Source organism: Condylura cristata, unplaced genomic scaffold (assembly GCF_000260355.1).
Source record: "Condylura cristata isolate star-nosed mole 26May11 unplaced genomic scaffold, ConCri1.0 scaffold00013, whole genome shotgun sequence".
Classification (NCBI taxonomy): domain Eukaryota; kingdom Metazoa; phylum Chordata; class Mammalia; order Eulipotyphla; family Talpidae; genus Condylura; species Condylura cristata.
Window position 1 is genome coordinate 28,336,646 of NW_004567114.1, and position 13,625 is coordinate 28,350,270.

Here is a 13,625-nt window from a genome sequence, read left to right on the forward strand (position 1 = left end):
ATATGCCTGTTCTGCTCCCCACTCTGTCTCTGGTGAAGCCTCTCACCGCCCCGAGCCTCTGGCCTGTACCCCAGTTCTGTATGCATAAATAAATAAATCTTTAAAAAAAAAAATTTTAACTGCCAACTTTGTCTTTTCTTAAGCCTCATGAATATTGAAAGGGTACCTTAATTTTCTCTTGTTATGATAAAAATTGGCCACACTTTTTCTTTGACTGTCTTATAAAAGAAGTATTTTCAAATTAATTTTTTCAAACTATTTTCAGTGCTAAGAATAACTCACCCAAGTGAGTCTACTTCCTTAATATGAGCTTCTTTAATAAACTAACAGGTATTGGTTTCATACTAGCTACTATGTTCATTAAATATTCATACTTATAAACTAAAGTTTCTTTTGGCTTGTTATTCTTTAAAAATTACTAGAATGATTTCTTCTAATTTGGGGGACTACATGGCCACATGCCAACTGGAGGTTATATGACATAATGTTAAACAAGGCCAGACACAAAAAGGTAAATACTATATGATTCCATTTATATGAAAGTTTGAAATAATAGGTGAAAATCATCTTTGATGATAGGGGACAGAATAATGGCTATTTTGGGGCGTTAACAATGAGCAGGGGCTGGGGAAAGGTATAAGAAAACCTTCTAAGATGCTGGAAATGGCCTATATATCGTCCTGGATGATGGTTATGTGGATACATACATAGTAAAAAATTCCTCAAGCTGTATAATTATTTTACATGTTACTACATGTAAATTATACCTCAATTTAAAAAATTAAATACAAACAGAAAGGCCCTCCCTGCTAGTGCAAGCGTTTAAACACAGCACTGCTAAGCTAGTCACAGCAGCTTCAGCTCAAGTTTCTTCCCTGGGAAGGTGACCCATGTAGTGCAACAGACCTCTCCTTTCTCCCCCACTGCTCCCCTCAGCAGTGTATTTCAGTACCTCTGCCTGTTCTGCTCCCCCACTCTGCCTCTGGTGAAGCCTCTTAGCACCCCTGACCTTTGGCCTGTAACCCAGTTACAGTATGCATAAATAAATTAATCCTTAAAAAACAATAATAAAAACAAAGAAAAGAAGCACAACTTAAACCCCAGACTGTGTGGAGTACACAAGTTGGTGGCTGGTAGGAGAGATGGGGAAAGGAAAACCAAGAAAGACGAGACGGGAGGCAGCCCAGGCTGGATTACCTCTGGCATCCAACTGCCTGGGACAACAGTAAGGAAGAGGAAAACAGACTTTCCTGTGTTTTAGACCAGAGTTAGTACTTCGATTCGATGAAAGAGTTACTGATTCCCTTTTAATGTCCAAGCATACCCCAGCAAATTAAAACGTAGGTTTGAACACGAGGACCTTCAAGCTGGCACTCTTTTTTTTTCCAGAAACAATGCTACAGAGACTTATGTCATCCAAATTCTCACTGATGAAACCAGCCAGAGGCAGAGAAGACTGGCAATAGTTTACCTTTGATTTTACCTGGTAAAATTTACCAACTGCTAACTGTCATATGGTCCCATTAATGTAAAACTGTACTTCTATATCTCAAAAAGACAATTTTAAATATGACTCTGGAGAAAAAAGAACCACAGGAGCTCTATGCCAAAAGATCTAGATTAAAATCTTTTTAATAATATCTAAACTGTGATTTAGTTAAGTAACTTAAGTTTTACACCAACTGCTTAACCTTTCCCATCAATTTCTTCCTCTGCAAAATTGAATTAACATGCAACTCTTCCAAAGGTTTGGTAAGCAGATTCGTGCAGTATCTGGACACCAGAAGCAATTAATAAATGTTATCAAAGAATGTTATCTGGAAACTGTTCACCAAAGTCATATATAGACAGCAGGACTTCATTGGATATATATTTTATTCGTTATATTTTCTGCAATGCTTGAATTTTGTCTACCCTAAGCAAATGCAATTTTTACAAAAGCCATAATAAAATTGTTAAAATTTACCTTCTGAATTCAAGAGTTTTGGTTTCATCTTTCCAGTACCATATCCCTAATCGTAATCCCAAATGCTGTGAAATGAAATGATTGCAGCAAAAGTAATTAAAAGTGCAATTTACAATCCACAATTCACAATACATTTTGAACAATAATTCCCACTGGCCATTCTTTATTCAATAAAGATGTAATCTTGGTGCCTTCCTGGTGGGGCAGGAGTTAAATTCTCAGTGCTATCGAGAGCTATGGACAGCCACTGACTGCAGCAGGAGTTCTAACTGGCCAGAGAGCTGACCACAGGGCACAGCAGACCTCTCCTGACCACCTGCTGCTCCCCTAATTCCTGTATGCATAAATAAATAAATCCTAAAAAAATGAAGATATAATCTTAAAGCATTCTTTTCATGCGTAATCAGAATTTTACACCTTTTGACTATTTCCTGGTGCAGTTTCAGTAGAAGGGATGAAGGAAACCACATCCTCTGCACTAACTCAGGGCTCCTCATAGTAATTTACTGATTTATTGGACTCAGCACAATAAACCCAAGCCAGGGTGACCTCAACGTTTTAGAGAAGTCAGGCCCTCAGAACAGGAGGAGGCAGCTCTGACGCCGACCCCGCCCTCCAGGAAAGTCAGTAAAACCCCAAGTTTACCCCTTTCCCTCCGTAGTGGACACCCCACCTCACCAGCCTTTGGCGTTCCGGGGTCCCACCCAGATGGGGATGGCTTCCTCCACAGTAGAATTATTTCTGTTGCATCCAAACACTTAAGAGGTGGTGAAGCGATGCTTTAATAAATACTTAAGTATCTGCGTAGGAAGCCAGAATTCAATAATGACCGCTCTCCAAGTACACTCTATAGTTTTTCCCAGGCAACCATGCCGCCTTCTCTCTGAGCGCCGCTCTCCCCAGGACGCAGAGGGGGCCCGCAGGTGGCAGGGAGCGGGGTGCCCGCGGCTGCACTCACGTCGGCCTGGGGGTTGGCCTGCCGGTTCACCCGCGTCTTCCTGGACGTGTAAAGCTCTGGTATCCGATACATGGCCTCACCCAGCCGGTCTCAAGGCGTCGCCCAGGCAACGCGGCCCGAGGCTGGGGTGGGGTGGGGAGGCCTGGGGGGCAGGGTACTGGGGGCGAGAAGGGGAGCCAGACACTGCTTCCGCCGCGGGCGGGACGGGAGGGGGCGCCCCCCTAGGGTCGGGAGCCGCGGGGGTGCCCAGTTGCTAGGTTCGCAGCCTTACAACCTTTACTATGATAAAGCTACGGGGGCTTAAATCTAGGCTCTGGGCCTTCCAACAGCGATGGAAACCACTTGTTTTCTTTTGTAATTAGGGTAACTAGAGTGGGTTCCTTAGGGAAGATGGATGTGTACAAACTTCAGTAGCTAAACTAGATTTGAGTTCAAATCCAGGTGGGGGCGGGGTGAGGGCGGGGTGGGTTGGGAGGAAGAGAAGGATTAGCACTAAAAGCTTGGCTCTACGTAGATAGTTGTGGAAATTGGGACAGTTGATCCTGTCTCCGAAAAATACCCAAGTGTTGATTTGGGGGGGAGGATTATGACGATTTTTAAGGAGAGTTATGTGTAAAGCATTACCTTTATTTAGTGTTGCTCAAAGAATCTGTTTTCTGTAAATGGATATTCAGCTGATCTTTTTACATTTACACTTTCTGAATTTTTTGTCATGTAACTCCTTTTTACAACTGAGTTCATAGCAGATTTTGATGTTTTCTTTCCAACACTAATGTGAACAATGATAACCAATACCTGACTGGGAGACAGTGATAGCAATTGCCCATAAGCTTTAAAATATGGCATTCAAAATATGGGTATAGATAGATAGTTGTAGACATCCCACTGCTTCCACCTACCCCCATCCTCCCAGTCTCACTACCTAGTAACACAAAAACACAGGTTATAGTGACAAAAATTTCAGTCATCTAGATTCATGTTCCACTCACTTAACTCCATTGCTGATAGCTGTTGCCTTTGGTTCAGTCTATGGAAATGGGCAATCTGTTTTCAGGCAGTGGTATCAAGGCTAACTTATTATGACTCACTTGAAAAGGACTAAGGATATCCCAGTCACACCAACAGCTTTTCACCCAAACAGTGTATATAGTTTGGGGGGCAAGGGAAGGGAAGCCAGAGAAATAACGAAGTTCCAAAAAGGTCTGAAAAAAAACAAGAAATCTGGATGGAATCCAGAATCTTCATTTCAGTCAACCTCTTCAATTTATCTTAATGAGTAAAGAAATTCAAATAGAAAAGCAAGGGTCTTTTATACCTCACCAGTTTCACTTCAGGCTAATAATGTACAAAACTAAGGTAAAGATCAGAGAATCCAAAACAATGACCTATATAAAAGTTACATGACAAGTTCTTCACATGTACAAGAGGGACTTAATAAAGGAAACCTTTGATAACTCTGAAGGGACCATCTTACAACTAACTACTTTATCACCATGTCTTAACAAAAGGGAGTGGGAGATTTTTGTATATATATCTATCTATATATATATATAGATATATATATTGGAGTGGGAGATTTTTATTGCTCTAAATTATTTAAAAAGTGACCCATTCATTTCTTAGATATTTTTTCACCCAATTAAGCTTTTTAAATGGCATCAGAAACTTACAGCCTAAAATGGAAATTCAAGTTTCTCTTAAAAAATTCAGGATGTTTGGCCCTCCCTGGTGGTGCAGCAGGTTAAAACATAGCACTGAGAAACTAAAGCCACTTCCCCATGAGTTCGATTCCCACCTGCCCCGGAGGTGACCACATGGTGTGGCAGACCTCTCCTGGCCCGCCCACTGCTCCCCTCAGCAGTGTACTTCGTTGATCTACCTATTCTGCTCCCCACTCTGTCTCTGGTGAAGCCTCTCACTGCCCCTGAGCCTCTGGCCTGTACCCTGTTCTGTATGCACAAATAAATCTTAAAAAAAAAAAATTCAGGATGTTATAAAGTAGGTATAACATTAACAAGAATTCCAATTATGCTGTTAGGGAATGTGTTGTATTTTTTTTTTCCTAATTAAGAGAAACTTGCCAAGTTCGTGTAAATAAGAACATATAACATAAAATTAAGTGGCTGATTTCAGATTTTAGGCCCAAAACATTAACTGTATATAATGCATGTTTATACTATGAAAATGTCATAATAGATTTTTATAGTGTTATTATTCTACCTTTAAAAACATGTAAGAAAACAATGCCAATTTTTAAAGATTTATTTATTTGTGCATACAGAACTGGGGTACAGGCCAGAGGCTCAGGGGCGGTGAGAGGCTTCACCAGAGACAAAGTGGGGAACAGAACAGGCAGATAGACAAAGTACACTGCTGAGGGGAGCAGTGGGCGGGTCAGGAGAGGTCTGCCACGCCATGTGGTCACCTCCTGGGCAGGCGGGAATTGAACTCATGCGGAAGCGGCTTTAGATTCTCTGCAGTGCTTTAACCCGCTGCGCCACCAGGGAGGACCGCCAATTTTTAAATTAGCAACTTCATTTTTGGTTATTTCCTAATCTTCACTTCATAACCTAATCTATGAGGTGAAAGAGGTAAAGGAGCTTGTTATGAGTTCTTGATTTAAGAAAGATATCTCAACGTTATGACTCTATTAAATTTCAGAAATACATATATTCTAAAATATTTTCATTCCAAGAACTTACTCTTTTCTCTAAAGATTCATAATTTTTCTTCAAGGAATGAAATTCTTTATCTAATTTTAATGCTAAGGATAGTCCTCAAAAAGTGTTTCCTTGGGTCTTTCTGCTGGCGCAGTGGGTTAAAGCACAGCACTAAGAAGCTAAAGCTACTTCAGCATGAGTTCAATCCCCGCCCCACCCCATGTGACCCACATGGCATGGCAGACCTCTCCTGACCCAGCCGCTGCTCCCCTCTGGAGTGTACTTCGTTGATCTGCCTGTTCTGCTCCCCATTCTGTCTCCAGTGAAGCCTCTCACTGCCCCTGCACCTCTGGCCTGTACCCCAGTTCTGTATGCATAAATAAATAAATCTTTTTAAAAAAGTTTCCTCATACCTATGTATACATTAAATATACAGAAGCAAATTGCTCTTTAAACCAAAAATTCTTTTAACTGTCCTCTGATGTATGGAATTGAGTTATATTAAAACTTCTATTTAATTCCAATGTTCAAAAGCAATGTTCACAACTTTTACAAACTACATTAAAAGTAGGTGAATTGAATGCCTTATCAAAAGGCCAGTATTTGAACTTCACAGAGATCTTTTGATTTTGCTAGACAGCCAAATTACACTTCTACTTGATACTACATAGGTTAAAGTCTCCTTAACATATTGAATAGGCAATACATTAAATATCCATAATGTATGTTGTTTCAATATGTAAGCACTATTTCTCCTAAATGTACATGTTTTCGTGAGTATACACATAGCAAACACTATTCAGTGAGCTTGTTTTAAAATTTCACTTATCTCAAACACTGAACAACCTGCCGTGCCTTGAGAGGTGACTCAATTTATTTTTATTTATTTATGCACACAGAACTGGGGTACAGGTCAGAAGTGCAGGGGCAGAGAGAAGATTCACCAGAGACAGAGTGGGAGCAGAACAGGCAGACTGATGAAATAACCAATGAAGGGAGCAGTGGGCCAGACAGGAGAGGTCATGTGCTGTGCCATGTGGATCAGAGGCTGGGGCTAGCTTGCAGTACTGTGCTTTAACCTCAATGGGCCACCAGGAAGGGCCAAGAGGTATCTAGATCTATTACCTCCAAACAGGAACAACTATACTTATCAGGTTTTCAGCAAAGAACTTAAATTCCTATTTTTATGTAATCTACTTTTCAGTCCCTTAGCATTCTGTACCTACTTTATTTGCTTTAGTCAGGACCACTACTAGTCCCTAGCATAACTCACTACTTCAAGTTCAAGTGATGCTATAATAATTATTTCTTAAACTGTTAAGTTAGCCTCCTCTTAACATCAAATACCTTTTCCATTGTCATTTGACTATACCTGATCTAACATCTGCAAAGGCTGTTCCCAGGAGTTATCTGATTACATTTCAGCTGAACTCTGGAAACAATGAATGGTGGCTTTATCTTAGTAATATTCAGATATAATGGAAATTTGAGAAGATAAAATAAAAAACTCAAGGAGGATGGCAGTTTTACAAATTACTATCAAAATAACAGAAAATTAAATATCTATATGGCTATTGCAGCAAGTGATCAGAAGCAAGCCAACAGATCAGACACACTAGCACTGGTCATTTTCCTGACACGTTAGAAACTAATCCTTCTGACGTAAGGTTAATTGAGTCATTCCTATTATCAAATTGCTTGTACAGAAAGACTCCATTTTTTCTTGAAGTCAGAGCAAGGATTAACATTAACAAGAGTAATAAAGAGGTTAATAGAATGGGTATTATCTTGGTAAAAAAAAAAATATATAAAACATCTCTTCACTTGATTCTGTCAGAACCAAGGGGGTTTGTTAAATATTTATGTGATGCTATCTGCTGTCAATGAAACACCCTAATGCCTCAGATGTGGAACCAGCACTGAAAAACCCAAGTTATCTTCACCTTTTCAGAAGGTAAATAGCAATTACCTGTACAATATTTTATTTTAAAGTTTATTTTGAAGCAATTTCACAATTGCCTATCTTTCTTCAAATCCAAGTGAAAGTTGTTAAAGAAAAAATATGTACCTAAGAATCAGCCTTTTGTGTGAGGTCATTAATTACCAAAGTTCAATATTTTTTTTAGCTAATTTGTTCTCTATTTTTTAAATTATTCATACTATTATTTTGAAAATTAATCTCTGCATGATATAAGAAAGCCCACTAGTAAATTTAAAATATTACTCCCATAATTCACAATCATCTTGTGAACAGTATGAAGTAAATCTACATCAGATAGAGCAAAATGTTTATGTGCTGTGAAAACATTAGGTTAACTATTCATTTCCCACTCAGCATTACTGAATTTCTCCCAAATTCTACCTAAAGAAGTCAAACAAAAGGGCTATTCACTAAAAAATAAAACATGGAACTCCTTTCCCAAAGATGTGATTTCAGCTCAGGAAAGTGGCTCCTATGTGGGTCCCAATATTCTGATCTGTAAAACCTTCACATTAGATATATTGGTAATAAATGGGGATTAACAAATTACAGGACTACCTTGTAGTTTGTATTTCTCAAAAATGATTTTAAGGCATGTATTGTAAAAACATATGGTCCTCAAATCAGAAACAAAATCTAGAGTATCCACTCTCACACATAGTAATTATAACTGCTAGAAACATGCCCTTATGCCATTTGCATTAGCTCAGAAGTTGAGTTGTTTTACTAGAAAATTAAAGTTAAAACAACTCGGACTAAATCTGGACCCTTGATAGTAGGTGGCTTTTAAGCTTACCTGCTGGCTTTTTTCATATTACACATCTGTGTTTTTGTTTCATCTTACCTTGTGCCCCAGGGGTCAGGTACAGGGTCAGGTGCTAGCCTTTTCAACCTGCTTTGCTTACAATTTGTCTCCAGCTACGTTGGGCAATTATCAAAGACAACTCCTGTCCCAGCTTTTGTAGGTTAAGAGAAAGTATCATTGTACACTTTGACCCAGAATACAGCTTGTATTGTGCTGTATAATGTGAATATTCAGGCAGACTGTCACTTACACCAAACTTTAGAATTTGGGGTACACTGGAAGACCCCAAGTGTGGTTTCTGTAAAGGGCTGGGGGGATTTACCCAGATCTTCTCCCCGCTAAGTTGCTGGTAATTCAAAGCAGGAACTCGTCTGAGAATTAGACAAGATTGAGTTAAATTTCATATTATACTATTATCTTATTTAACGACCTAGATGTGTAAAACAGTGAAAAGGGGAAATTGAAGACTCCAAGACAAATTTTTTTGAGATCAATTTCAGCTTTACTTCAAGTTTGTACCTACGCATTTGTTTGCAAAAGATATGCCTGTCCTTATTAACATTACTGCAGTGTTCACTTTATAGTACATAAAAATAAACAATTCAAGCTTCTATATATTTTGTTACCAAGCTTCCACAGAACGTGCCCAAACTTCAGGTTTCTCACTCATTTCAAACAAATCTCCATGCACAAACTAAGCTAAACAAAAAATGCTCAATTCAGCAAACACGCAAACTGCATTAAAGAGAAACCTCAAATAATGTTTTTAAAAATCAAACTTTAGAACTAAGCTTTTATAATGAAACTAAGTTATTGCACCTTTCCTTTCACATGCCTACACGGGTCTTAAAGACTCCCTACTATAGATTTCGTACTTGGCACAAGGACATTCAAAGAAAAAACAAAAACAAAAGGGAAAAAAACAGAGAAAGGAAAAGAAGTTTACGTTGACTGAGTGCAAGCTTAGTCCACCTCCTCGATGGTCGGTCCCCCGGAGGCTCCCGAACCGCCGCCGCCAGGGCCACCTTGGTAAAGTTTGCTGATGATGGGGTTGCACACTCTTTCGAGCTCTTTCTGCTTGTGTTCGTATTCATCTTTCTCAGCCATCTGGTTTCGGTCAAGCCAGTTGATCACTTCCTGACACTTGTCGAGGATCTTGTTTTTGTCCTGCTCGCTAATCTTGCCCCTCAATTTCTCGTCTTCCACGGTCTGCTTGATGTTGTAGGTATAGGATTCGACCGCGTTTTTAGCTGCGACCCGGTCACGATTGGCTTCATCTTCTGACTTGTACCTCTCTGCCTCCTGCACCATCCGGTCAATGTCGTCTTTGCTCAGACGACCCTTGTCGTTGGTGATGGTGATTTTGTTTTCCTTACCGGTACTCTTATCAGCGGCTGTGACGTTGAGGATGCCATTGGCGTCGATGTCGAAGGTGACCTCGATCTGGGGGACCCCGCGGGGCGCTGGGGGAATCCCGGTCAGGTCGAACTTGCCCAGCAGGTTATTGTCCTTGGTCATGGCTCTTTCACCTTCGTACACCTGCACCAGCACGCTGCTCTGGTTGTCTGAGTAGGTGGTGAAGGTCTGCGTCTGCTTGGTGGGGATGGTGGTGTTCCTCTTGATGAGTGGGGTCATGACACCGCCAGCCGTCTCGATACCCAGCGACAACGGAGTCACGTCGAGTAGCAGCAGATCCTGCACATTCTCTGACTTGTCCCCGATGAGGATGGCTGCCTGCACCGCAGCTCCGTAGGCCACCGCCTCGTCAGGGTTGATGCTCTTGTTCAGCTCCTTGCCATTGAAGAAATCCTGCAGCAGCTTCTGGATCTTGGGGATGCGGGTGGACCCGCCCACTAGCACGATCTCCTGGATCTGGCCCTTGTCCAGCTTGGCGTCACGCAGCGCCTTCTCCACCGGCTCCAGGGTCCCACGGAACAGGTCGGCATTGAGCTCCTCGAAGCGGGCGCGGGTGATGGACGTGTAGAAGTCCACGCCCTCGTAGAGCGAATCGATCTCGATGCTAGCCTGCGTGGAAGAGCTCAGGGTGCGCTTGGCGCGCTCGCAGGCGGTGCGCAGCCGCCGCACCGCGCGCTTGTTGGGCCCAATGTCCTTCTTATGCTTGCGCTTAAACTCCTCCGCCAGATGGCTCACCATGCGGTTGTCGAAATCCTCGCCGCCCAGATGGGTGTCGCCGGCCGTGGACTTCACCTCGAAGATGCCGTCTTCGATGGTCAGGATGGACACGTCGAAGGTGCCGCCGCCAAGGTCAAAGATGAGCACGTTCTTCTCACCGCCAGCGCAGCCCTTCTTGTCCAGGCCGTAGGCGATGGCCGCCGCCGTGGGCTCGTTGATGATGCGCAGCACATTGAGGCCGGTGATGGTGCCCGCGTCCTTGGTGGCCTGGCGCTGCGAGTCGTTGAAATAGGCCGGGACAGTGATGACGGCACTCTGCACCTTGCCCCCCAGGTAGGCTTCGGCGATCTCCTTCATCTTAGTGAGGACCATGGATGAGATCTCCTCCGGGAAGAAGGTCTTGATCTCTCCCTTGTACTCCACCTGCACTTTGGGCTTGCCTCCCTCGCTCACTACCCTGAACGGCCAGTGTTTCATGTCCGACTGCACAGTGGCGTCCTCGAACTTCCGTCCGATCAGCCTCTTGGCGTCGAAGATGGTGTTGGTGGGGTTCATGGCCACCTGGTTCTTTGCGGCATCGCCGATGAGGCGCTCAGTGTCGGTGAAAGCCACGTAGCTGGGGGTGGTCCGGTTGCCCTGGTCGTTGGCGATAATCTCCACCTTGCCGTGTTGAAAGACCCCCACGCACGAGTAGGTGGTGCCCAAGTCGATGCCGATGGCCGGGCCGCGGGCAGACATCCTGACTGAAAGGCAAGGGGCGTTAGACGAGAACACCAAGGACAGAAAATGCGCGGCGTCAACTAACGGTCGCTTCGCACCGCACACCGCGAGCACCACCAGCGTCTCCCCGCTCCCCCCGCTCGGTTCCCCGCTCTTATAGCCGCCTCCCAGCCGCCGTCTGGAAACTCCCAGAACCAATCCGCTCCCGGGATCGCCAGCTACAGGCTTGCCTGAGTCGGAGTGACCTGCCCGTGGCCCAACAGATTTCACGTTGGGCGAGGGGCGGGACCAGGACGGGCGCGGGGAGGCGAGGGGCGGTCGTTATGCAAATGAGGCCGCCCTAGTCCTCTGGCAGCGGGGATCCGCGCGCCTCAGGCGCCGCGTGCGGCTGGGGGCGTTAGGCTCGTGCCCGGGGGTCAGGTGCGCGCCTTTTCTCGCTCTTTGCTTTTTTAAAGGCGGGATTCGCGCGTGTCGATCGGATTGGCAGTGCATGTGACCAATGAACAGCGCGGATTCTCAAGTAGCTTGTGGAAGGAGAGACTCAAGCGCAGGGAGGGGAGACCCAGGCTTCGGTACCGGGGAGCTGGGCGGGGGGACCGCTGGCCGGATGGTCGCTAATTTCCCGAGGCAATTTTAGGCCCGTTGTTCTGACTGTCCCAGCCCGCACGTACCGGGCAGTTTACTCGGAGTTGGCGGCACGACGAAATCAGCCCAGGACCGGCGTTATCCTTCCGCCAGCGCCAAGCGGACTGAGGGCATGGGGCGTTGGCGTGGCCTGCGCGACTGCGGCTCTCCCCAGGCGGGGACAGAAACTAGGAGTGGCCGGGCGGGGACAGAAACTAGGACTGGCGTCCGCCTCCTAGAGTTTTGCTTTGCTAGTGGCCCAGCGTCTCGGCGGGGGTGCGCGCTCCCTAAAAACTGCCTGACTGCTGGAGCGAGGCGAGGCGCTCGGGCGGCCACGCACGAGCGGCTGCAGCTCCTCCCTCGCGCCCGCGTGGAAACTTTCCCTCCTGCACTTTTCCTCTCCTTGCTTATCCCGCCACTTTAAGCCTCCCGGCTTCATCTCCGTGTTCCCTCCACGACTCTTCCTGGCTTCTGTCAAAGTGCTCGCTGTGTGTGCGGACTGGCGTTCCCGGCGAAGGCGTCTGTCACCCAGCGACGCGGGGGGCGGCCTGGGCACCCGGCGTCACGCCCAGCACGGCTCTCCCCAGCCGGGGCGCGCGCTGCTGTTTATGACCCGGGCCTGTGGGTGGGTGCGCCCCTAGGGGAGATTATTTCGAGGTGGGTTAGAGGCGCAGGCCCACAGAGAGGGAGGTGACAAGCGGCGCAGGTACGCTCGCGTGTAGGAAATTGAAAGATGAGTCTGCTAGTACTACCTTGCGGGGTGGGGGGCGGCGAAGGGGCAGGATTTCACCACAGACTGCGTGGAGAGTAGAAAAGGCAGACTGAATGACTGCGGAGGTAAGAGGTGAGAGGAGAAAGCGCTGGGGAAAAGGTTCTTTTCTTACAGCTCTCGCCGAGTGTGGAGGCTGAGGCTAAGATTTAAGAGACAGTCGCGCAGGCTGAGAGCCGCTGAAGTGACAGGTCCCGAGGAATCCCTGCGTTCCTTTGAAAGTGACATCAGCCTTTACTGGACACCACGAGCTGTGGGGTCCTGCTTCTGTAACCACCGACTGGTTCCCTCCTGCCTTCCCCCCCCCCCCAAAGCCTCAGCGGGGTTTCCGGGGTAATTTAGTTCTCCTCCCAGCTGAAAACCTCGGTCCCGGCCTATCTGGCTGTGTAGAGACCGAGCTTTTAACCCTATAAACTCCAGCACACCTGGAACCAGGTGATGGAATGTAGAAACCGAGTCCTATAAATGAGCTGCTAAAGACAACCTGTCACCAGAAAGCCTTGCTGTTTCCCATGGGGGAGGGAGTGAGAAAGGGGGAGACAGCCAGAGAAATTCACTCTGTGATCTTTATTAGAGCGTGGAGTGTGTGAGAGGAGGGACCAAGAGGATGGGAGTAAGAGTTAAACCTACTTGCAAAGGAAGCCTGAAAGAGTGGGGTGTGGGGACACGGGAACGGTGCAGTTCAGACTAGGGGGTGGGGGCGGGGAAGGTATTTGCATAGGCTGCAGGAGGAGCAAAGATGAGATGGTGTGTGCACTGGGGCAGCTACAAGTTCCACACAGGCTAGTATCACTTAGAAGGTGGGGAGTGCACGCAAGAAAGTTTGTTCAGGTGGTTTGTTCAGAGCTTTGTATACCCCAGTCTTTGCCGGAGGTGGGGAGCAGGGGAAGGGGATGACCGCCTTTCAGTGCACTTGTAATAACAACTTCATGTGACTCAGTGCTGGAGACATGTTTTTGTTTGAGAATAAAAAAAGCTACCCATGATCAAACTCTGTTTAAGTTTCTTT

The 13,625-nt window shown here is 45.5% G+C and overlaps 2 protein-coding genes across 3 annotated transcripts in view; both read right to left on the bottom strand.

The window, feature by feature from the left end:
* PPP1R36 (protein phosphatase 1, regulatory subunit 36) overlaps positions 1-3,020 on the bottom strand; it is a 25,992-nt gene extending 22,972 nt beyond the window's left edge. For both annotated transcript variants that reach the window (XM_012724428.1, XM_012724427.1), the window contains exons 1-2: positions 2,925-3,020; positions 1,967-2,031 (exon numbers count right to left, since the gene is read on the bottom strand). In XM_012724428.1, coding sequence (XP_012579882.1) covers positions 1,967-2,031; positions 2,925-2,996 — 137 coding nt within the window. In that variant the 5' untranslated portion in view covers positions 2,997-3,020. The remainder of the gene's footprint in view (positions 1-1,966; positions 2,032-2,924) is intronic.
* A 5,829-nt stretch (positions 3,021-8,849) lies between these two features.
* Positions 8,850-11,609, bottom strand: HSPA2 (heat shock 70kDa protein 2). Its single transcript, XM_004681786.2, has one exon. It carries the CDS (start codon positions 11,239-11,241, stop codon positions 9,334-9,336), a length of 1,908 nt encoding a protein of 635 aa, XP_004681843.1. The 5' UTR covers positions 11,242-11,609; the 3' UTR covers positions 8,850-9,333.
* Positions 11,610-13,625: the final 2,016 nt, after the last annotated feature.